The sequence below is a fragment of the Hylobates moloch genome, unplaced genomic scaffold (assembly GCF_009828535.3).
Source record: "Hylobates moloch isolate HMO894 unplaced genomic scaffold, HMol_V3 SCAFFOLD_18, whole genome shotgun sequence".
Taxonomy (NCBI): domain Eukaryota; kingdom Metazoa; phylum Chordata; class Mammalia; order Primates; family Hylobatidae; genus Hylobates; species Hylobates moloch.
The window spans coordinates 32,827,978-32,837,326 of NW_026652293.1; the positions used below are offsets into that span (position 1 = coordinate 32,827,978).

General features: G+C 49.7%; 1 protein-coding gene across 1 annotated transcript; it reads left to right on the forward strand.

Annotated features, from left to right (window-relative positions):
- Positions 1-1,468: 1,468 nt before the first annotated feature.
- GPX7 (glutathione peroxidase 7) lies at positions 1,469-8,191 on the forward strand. Its single transcript, XM_032137214.2, has 3 exons — positions 1,469-1,645; positions 5,810-6,071; positions 7,390-8,191. The coding sequence occupies exons 1-3, from the start codon at positions 1,508-1,510 to the stop codon at positions 7,551-7,553; spliced, it is 564 nt and encodes a 187-aa protein (XP_031993105.1). The 5' UTR covers positions 1,469-1,507; the 3' UTR covers positions 7,554-8,191.
- Positions 8,192-9,349: the final 1,158 nt, after the last annotated feature.

The window sequence follows — 9,349 nt, forward strand, 5'->3', positions numbered from 1 at the left end:
TCTGTGTGATCTCACTTCCGCCTACCTCTCCACCTTCCCCTCTCATCCTTTGTCCTCTCTGTTCCAACCAAACGAGCCTTCTTTGTTACTCAATGCACCATGTTCCTTTCCCCCCAGGACCTTTGCACTTGTACCTTGCTTCATCCTGGCCAATTTCTACTCATTCTTCAGAGCTCAGCTCAAATCTCCCCTTTTCTGGAAAGCCCTCCTTGGCCCTCCAGGCTAGTTTAGGTGGTACTCACCACAATAGTAATTTTAGAGCTATTTATACATTATTTAATTCCTGTGTCTCCCTGGATAGAGATCATGCCCTCCTGTTCATCCCTGCCTAAGAATCACATAAAACAAAACTTGGCATAGAAAAGGTGCTCAGGAAGATTTGTTGAATGACCACAGGAGTGCTTAGCCCTTACCACATTACATGAAATCTGCAGTTTACCTGGTTTCTCTCACACCAGCCTGTGAGTTTCCGGAAAAAACTCACAGCCTGTGAATACAAGATCCAGCCCCATGCTTGACCTTTCATGGGCTCAGCAGGGGTTTTCTGAGCAGGAGAGACATTGTGATGTGCTGCCCGGATCCCCCATCACTGAGGACTTAGGACAGACACCAGCTACTAGGAGTGCTGTTAGCACAAAGCCTTTAATGTCAGCTTCTCCACAGACAGGGCCATCTTGGCCCTTGTTGCCCCACTTGCCAGGTGGCCCCACATCCAAGGACTGATAAAGGCAGGGTGACCTGGCCATCTTAGCTCATCTGATGGGCTACTCTAGCTCCAGAGTCCCTGTCGAGTCAGCTAAAACTGTCTTGGGGCCTGTATGGAGCTCACTACTTTCCCCCTCTGCCACTCCTGTTCCCTCCCATCCTTCCCACGCGTGTTGATCCCAAGGGTGCTCCCTCATAAACATCCTGCACTCCAATCTCCATCTCAGAATCTGCTTCCAGGAACCTAACCTGCAACAGGCCCTCGGTCCTCTCTTCTTCTCCCAGCCATCACTTTCAGGGAACATGCATTCATTCACCTGAAGTTTGCAGGCACCATTCAACTGTTAAAAGTGTTTCGCACCCGTTTTTCTATTACTTCCATCCTATACCAACTAGCTCCACTTAACATGTGGAGAAACTGAGGTCGGAGTGGGGGCGTGACCAGGCCAGCCTAAGGCCGCTGCACTAATGAGAAGCTGAGCTCTCGGATTTTTGCCTCCCTGTCCCTGCCAAATCGCTGCTTCCTGGGACAAGAGGGAGCCTCACTGAAACGAACTCCAGTCTCAGGGGACAGAATCCTGAAACCCTGGCTCTGGGGTCCGGGGCAGGGGGGCGCTGCCTCAGGACAGACGGGGAAACTGAGGTCCAGAGCCAGACATCCACCGCCTGCGGAGGAGAACGAGAACGGGGCGCGTCCTGCCTTACGGGCCGAGCGGCGCCAGAGCCGCCTCCTCCCGCCCCCCGCGCCGGATCCCCCCGCCCCGTCTTTGCCCTCGCGACGCCGCCACCTCGGGAACAAGCCATGGTGGCGGCGACGGCGGCAGCGGCGTGGCTGCTCCTGTGGGCTGCGGCCTGCGCGCAGCAGGAGCAGGACTTCTACGACTTCAAGGCGGTCAACATCCGGGGCAAACTGGTGTCGCTGGAGAAGTACCGCGGCTCGGTGAGTGCGCGAGGTCTGGGGTGCCGCGGGGCCCGGACTCGCCCTGGCGGGGCCTGCTGGGGGCGCCCCCCAGCCCGGGCCCCCGAGCGGTGTGGCTCCGAGGACGCCCCAGCCGCGCGGCCGCCAAACCCCGGCCCCCGCCCCACTCGGCCGTGACCTCTGGCGCGGCGCCCCATCCCGCGCCCGGCCCGGCCCGCGGCTACGTGGCACGGCCCTGGCGCGGAGGAACCCGAAGCGCTCGCAGTCGGCGCCCACTTCGCTACCGGCACCTTTGGGCAGCGGGGTCCAGACCTTCGCCGGAAGGCCGGGCACCACTGCCCAGCCTTTGCCATACACGGGTGAAAAAGGTAACCGTAGCATCGTGCGGCCTTTCCCTCTCCCGTCCCCATTTTTTGCATCTGGAACGGGGAGTGGCTGATTCGGAGTCCAGTGAAGAACACTGTGGAGATCTATGTGCAGGGCAGAGGGAGTTATTTCAGATGCACGGAGACTTCACACGAATCATCCTTGGGAGAGGGCACAAAGGCGCAGAGAGGGCAGGCATTCGCACAAGGTCATACTACACTAGAAAGACGGGGCCTGGAAGAGAACCCCACCGCCACATCCGGGGTTCTCTGTAGGCCAAGTCGTTAGATGGCAGCTCAGGGGCACAGATAAGAGTCATCCAGGCTAATTGCCCCCTCCTTACCAAGAGGGAATCTAAGCTCAGAGAAGACTTCGGAGAGGAAGTGTATCTGGGTTGAGTCTTTGAATACGAGTGGATTTTAGCAAGACTAAGAAGCAAACAGCAAGAAGGGTGGGGAGTGGGGGGGGAGCCAGGAGTTCCAGCTGTTGTGCTTCAAAGAGTCTAAAGCTGGAGGCTAAGAGTGGTGGAAGATGAGGCTGAAAGGATTGGTAAGGGAGCAGGCGGGACCTTGAACACTACATTGAGAAGCCTGCGTGTCACATTATGTGCAGTGAAGAACTCCCGGAGTGGACCTCTTCGGGATGGACCTGGGGACTGGTGTGAAATGGCTGGGGAGTTGAAATCTAATGAACAGGTGGGCCAGCGTCCAGTTTTGGATGAACCACACAAAAATAGATGTCAACATTTTTCTCCTGGGAGCAACACCATCTTTAGTGAAGACCAGTACTCTATAAGCCTTGAAATTTTCGATTATGCTAGGGAGTCTTGGGGGCAGTAATCCCTGTCTTGATTGTCCCCCAGAGTGTCGTGAGTTTCAAATCAGATGATGGCGTGGATGCACTTAGTAAACTGTACAGTGCTCTGCACCTGTGTTTGGTGGATCCCAGCAGGAACTTCATTTAGAACTCTGGGCAAAGAACCAAGAACAGGGCCCGTTCCAATTCAGGCCTCCTGTTCTCTCTAGGGCAGCTCACCAGAGAGCCCCAGGTTTAGCCTCTGACCAGCTCTGCTACTTAATTCGTTGTTTATTACTGAACACCTACTGTATGCTAACTAGATACTAGGTCAGGCCCTGGGGATACAGTGGTGAACAAAACAGATACATTTCCACTAAGTGGAGCTTATATGGGGTGAGGAGAAGAAAGAGACAATAAACAAGGAACTGAGAAATGCACAAGGTAATTCCTAGTAGTAGTAAGTGCTAAGACAAAAATAGAACAAGGTCACACAGCTAGTAAGAGAGTTAGAATTTGAACCCAGACAGTCCAGCGCAGAGTCTATGCTCTTAGTTGCCAAGTTCAGCAGTAAACCAGGGAACAGTGAGTCCAGAAAAGCTGTAATTGGTGCTGAGTTAACCCAAGCTAGGCCTGCTGCTTGGGCAATATGCTCATTCCTTCACCTGCAAACATTAACTGGCTCCTACTACATGTCTGACACTGGGTCCGGCTCTGATGACATAGTCATGAGCAAGATTGACATGGTTGATGCGCTCAGGCTAATTGGGACCATAGTCATTTAGACCAGTATGGATGAATGGGTGACCACTTGGGAATGTGTGGGGTTACGTGTAGTGTGTGTGTTTGTGAATGGTTTATTTGTTTACTTCTGTGTACAAATCTGAGTCTGTGTCTGTGCTTGTATATGTACATATGTAAATTAACTGTGTGTACTTGGGTGTGTCTGTCTGTGTTTTGGTTTCTAAGGACCAAGCTTTTTGGTTTCAGGGATGGAACTAGAAGCCAGATTTTCCCCCTTCCAAAAGAGTGGGCAGACATGCAAGGTGTGAGTTAAAAATAAGCAAGCTTTGGCTGGACGCAGTGGCTCATGCCTGTAATCCCAGCACTTTAGGAGGCTGAGGCGGGTGGATCACAAGGTCAGGAGTTAGAGGCTAGCCTGGCCAACATGGTGAAACCCCGTCTGTACTAAAAAAATACAAAAATTAGCCAGGCATGGTGGCATGTGCCTATAATCCCAGCTACTCAGGAGGCTAAGGCAGGAGAATTGCTTGAACCCAGGAGGTGGAGGTTGCAGTGAGCCAAGATCGCGCCACTGCACTCCAGCCTGGGTGACAGAGCAAGACCCTGTCTTAAAAAATAAATAAATAAATAAATAAATAATTTTAAAAAGCTTTAATGTTCTCATTGCCCAGGGATCCAGCAGGGGGAAAAAAGGAAGAACCCTAACTGAGGAAGGGAGTTAAGAGTCCCAGTTTCTCACCATTCCAGGCAGAGTATGGTGTATGCTGACCTCAAATTGAGGAGGTTGTTCTAATAGCCAGTGGCCCCAGGCATGGGTCCTTTCTCACCTGGTGGAGGTAGGGTACAGGAGGTACAGCTCAGTAGTTCAATCGTCTAGCCCAGTAGTTCTCAACTAGGGGTGATTATTCCCTTTAGGGCACAATTGGCAATGTCTGGAGACATTTTTGATTGTCAAGACTAGGCATCTAGTGGGTAGAGGCCAGGGATACTGCCAAAAACATCTGACAATAAATAAACAGGACATCCCCCCAACAACAAATAATTATCTGACCCAGATGTCAATTATGGAGGATAGGGCTAGGCTGCCTAGGCACAGGGTAACGTTTAAAATCCTTTAATAATATCTACCTAGAAGCTAAAAACATAGCATTTAAGCCAAAATTCTAATCACAGTATTATAATCAAGTTCCATTAGCCAGCTTTATATTTATTGCCTCAAGGCTTTAATAAATGTAGGGATTAGTCTAGTGATAAAAGAAAGTGGTAGGCCAGGCATGGTGGTTCATGACTGTAATCCTAGCACTTTGGGAGGCTTAGTTGGTAGGACTGCCTGAGGCCAAGAGTTTTTGAGTCCAGCCTGGACAACATGGCGAGACCTGTCTCTACCAAAAGTAAAAATTAAAAAATTAGCCAGGCGTGATGGCACATGCCTGTAGTCCTAGCTACTTGAGAGGCTGAGGTGGGAGGATCACTCCAGCTCAGAAGTTTGAGACTGCAAACTGTTGGGGGGATGTCCTGTTATGATTATGCCATTGCTCCAGCCAGGGACCTTGTCTCAAAAACAACAACAAAAAAAGTGGTATTGGTTCTCTGGAGAGGAGGGGGACAAAAAGGTATTGCCCTGGGGTTATGAGGGTTCTTTTGTCAAGAAAACCTGTGTTTGTCTATGTTCCCATGCAGGCGTTTGTGTTTGTGTGCACACTTACTCATTCAGCTGAAACTTACCAAGACTTTTTCATATGCCAGGCCCAGAGATGAAGTGGACATAGCTCCTGCCCTCAGTAGGTTCACATTCTAGAAGGGAGACTGACACACTGCAGAGTGGCGAGTGCTAGATGACTGAGCCAAAAATTGAGCCCAGGTCTGCCTTTGTACCCCCTCTTATCAGCTCTCAGTATGTGCTCACCAGTATGTGTGCCTCTGTCTGTGGATGTGCTGTGTGTATGGGCATGTGTGGTGTTTGCTAACATATGTTTGTATCATGGCACATGTGCATACCTATTTATGTATGTTGTATACTTATGTTCACAGATGTTCTTGTATGTGTGCACACATCTGTAAGCTCCTGAATGTTTGATTTCATATGTGCCTGTGTGCATGTGTTTGTGTATGTGTGAGAGCACTGGACACACATTTACATATGTGTACAGTGTTCTTGTATGTGTGAGGCAGTATTAACTGTTGAGGGAGTCACATGTGGAGACGTGTCAGGGCATGTACAGGTTCATACCTCTTCACTGGCTTGTCTGGGCTTTGTTTTGTTTTGTTTCTGTCATACAGGTGTCCCTGGTGGTGAATGTGGCCAGCGAGTGCGGCTTCACAGACCAGCACTACCGAGCCCTGCAGCAGCTGCAGCGGGACCTGGGTCCCCACCACTTCAACGTGCTCGCCTTCCCCTGCAACCAGTTTGGCCAACAGGAGCCTGACAGCAACAAGGAGATTGAGAGCTTTGCCCGCCGCACCTACAGTGTCTCATTCCCCATGTTTAGCAAGATTGCAGTCACCGGTACTGGTGCCCATCCTGCCTTCAAGTACCTGGCCCGTAAGTCCTGGTCTCTTCATCCCCTCACACCTCCCTCAGCTGGCTGAGGCCATGGCTCCCTGGGCAGCAGAAGCCACTGACTGGTTGCGTGACCTGGGGCCCCTTCCCCTTCCTGATTCTCTCAGGTGGACTGATGCTTTGTTCCAGCACTAATCTTTGAGGAGAGTGGAGGCAGGTACAAGCTGAGGGGTATTCCTGCCTAAGAATATTTCCATACCTGCTGCCTCTCACTTCTCCCTCAGAAGTCACTCTTTTGGACTTTTCTGGGATCCTGTTTTCACATTCAGGGGCTCCTAGAAGGAGACATTTAAGTCAGTGTGAGCTAGATGAGTTTATGGACATATGATGGAGAAACCAAGGCATAGACAGGGGATGCTACCTGCTTGGAGAAAGCTGACCAAGATGGCGGACAGGCATCTCCACCCTGAGTCAGTGGCGGAGTCTGTAGGCCATGGAGGGAGACCTTCTGAGCTAAAATACCAGATCTTAATATTTGAGAACTAGATCCCTTCTCCAGCTGCAGAAGCCTCAGCGCCACAGAATGGGGTCATGGGCTAAGCTTGCCGTTCTGACCCTGTTTCTTCCCTCAGGCCTTCTCCTTTGGAGGCCCCATTTTTGCCTTTTCTCATTCCGTGCTTCTGGTGGCCTTTGTATCCCTCGCCACCACCCCACCCTGCAACCCATTCACCTGGAGGGGTAAATGAGAAGCAACAGTGCAGCAAACAAAAGGTCCCTTACTGAGGCAGGTTTGCGTTTTCCTCTGTGGCTCAGTCCTAATGTTTATTTTTTTCTCTGTGTTCTTTTATTAGTTCCTTCCCAGTTCGCACAGTTATAGATCAAACCCGGCCTTGCTTTTAGAAGCACCTGGGGAGCTCTTAAAAATGCACAAGGCTGAGACCTACTGAAGCAGGGCCCAAGAATCTTTATTTTAAGCACTCCCCTGACCCCCAGTGATTCTGATGAAACTAGTCCATGGACTAACATTTGGAAACCATTAAAACTGAATTAGAGAATAGGGTGTAGACTATTCAGTGGTTTGAAGTCATTAATAAAAGAGGATTTGATACCACTTTATCAAGCACGTCACAGAATCGTACAGCAGTCGTTCTCAACCTTGGCCCCACTTTGGAACCTCCCAGGGGGCTTTTGAAAAATGCTGATGCCTGAGCCTCATCCGCAGAGATTCTGGTTGGAGTGGTCTGGGGTGTGGACTGGGCATCAGAATTAGCTGCCACCAGGGAAAGATGGACACTGAGAGTGAAGTCCCAGGAGAGGGTACACAGGGTAGCACACTTTGCTCTCCTTCCTTTTTCTCTAGAGACTTCTGGGAAGGAGCCCACTTGGAACTTCTGGAAGTACCTTGTAGCCCCAGATGGAAAGGTGGTAGGGGCTTGGGACCCAACTGTGTCAGTGGAGGAGGTCAGACCCCAGATCACAGCGCTCGTGAGGAAGCTCATCCTACTGAAGCGAGAAGACTTATAACCACTGCATCTCCTTCTCAACCACCTCATCCCGCCCACCTGTGTGGGGCTGACCAATGCAAACTCAAATGGTGCTTCAAAGGGAGAGACCCACTGACTCTCCTTCCTTCACTCTTATGTCACTGGTCCCATCATTCTTGTGGGGGAAAAATTCTAGTATTTTGATTATTTGAATCTTACAGCAACAAATAGGAACTCCTGGCCAATGAGAGCTCTTGACCAGTGAATCACCAGCCAATACGAATGTCTTGCCAACAAAAATGCTGGCAAATAGAAGTATATCAAGCAATAATCTCCCACCCAAGGCCTCTGTAAACTGGGACCAATTATTACCTCATAGGGCTGTTGTGAGGATTAGGATGAAATACCTGTGAAAGTGCCTAGGCAGTACCAGCCAAATAGGAGGCATTCAATAAACATTTTTTTGCATATAAACCAAAAAATAACTTGTTATCAATAAAAACTTGCATCCAACATGAATTTCCAGCCGATGATAATCCAGGCCAAAGGTTTAGTTGTTGTTATTTCCTCTGTATTATTTTCTTCATTACAAAAGAAATGCAAGTTCATTGTAAAAATCCAAACAATACCTCATGATATAAAATAAAAATGAAAGTATCCTCATTTCCCATAGTCTCCTTCCCTAGAGGTAAATAGTGCTATCAGTTTGGTACAAAGGCTGCCAGACCTTTGGTTAAGCCAATCATTATTGCCCAATAAGAACTCACTGAGTGACCGGGCGCGGTAGTTCACGCCTGTCATCCCAGCGCTTTGGGAGGCCGAGGTGGGCGGATCACCTGAGGTCAAGATCAGCCTGGCCAACATGGTGAAAACCCATCTCTACTAAAAACACAAAAATTAGCCTGGCATGACTGGGCGCGGTGGCTCATGCCTGTAATCCTAGCACTTTGGGAGGCCAAGGCGGGTGGATCACCTGAGGTCAGGAGTTTGAGACCAGCCTGGCCAACATGGTGAAACCCCATCTCTACAAAAATATAAAAATTAGTCGGGCATGATGGCAGTTGCCTGTAATCCCAGCTACTCGGGAGGCTGAGGCAGGAGAACAGCTTGAATCCGGGAGGCAGAGATTGCGGTGAGCCAAGATCACGCCACTGCACTCTAGCCTGGGCAGCAGAGAGAGACTCCATCTTAAAAAAAAAAAAATTCACTGAGTAATCCACTAGCCAAAAGTACACCTCAATAACAAATAGGCAAAGGAGATGAATAGAGAGTTCACAGAAGACTATAGATGCATAATAAGGATACAAAAAGATGTCTAGCCTCATTGAAGTTGGAAATATATATATATATTTTTTTGCGATGGAGTCTAGCTCTGTTGCCCAGGCTCGAGTGCAGTGGCACAATCTTGGCTCACTGCAAGCTCTGCCTCCCAAGTTCACGCCATTCTCCTGCCTCAGCCTCCCGAGTAGCTGGGACTACAGGCGCCCGCCACCACGCCCGGCTAATTTTGTTTTTTGTATTTTTAGTAGAGATGGGGTTTCATCGTGTTAGTCAGGATGGTCTCGATCTCCTGACCCAGTGATCTGCCTGCCTCGGCCTCCCAAAGTGTTGGGATTACAGGCGTGAGCCACCACGGCCGGCTGAAAGATTTTTTTAATGATAATACCCCTGGTTGGCAGGGATGCGAGGAAATGGGCATTCACATAAACTGTGGTACGATAAACTGGCACAAGTGTTTGGAGGGTGATTTGGCAATATCTTTTAAAACAAAATGTTCATACCTTTTGTTTTTGCTTTTTGTTTTGAGACAGGGTCACAGCCTGTTGCCCAGGCTGA

Bases quoted from the DNA above. Each gene is read 5' to 3' on its own strand.
- GPX7 (XM_032137214.2), top strand. From the start codon at position 1,508: ATGGTGGCGGCGACGGCGGCAGCGGCGTGGCTGCTCCTGTGGGCTGCG. The intron at 1,646-5,809 runs GTGAGTGCGCGA...TCTGTCATACAG, and splicing joins TGGAGAAGTACCGCGGCTCG to GTGTCCCTGGTGGTGAATGT. The intron at 6,072-7,389 runs GTAAGTCCTGGT...CTTTTTCTCTAG, and splicing joins TGCCTTCAAGTACCTGGCCC to AGACTTCTGGGAAGGAGCCC.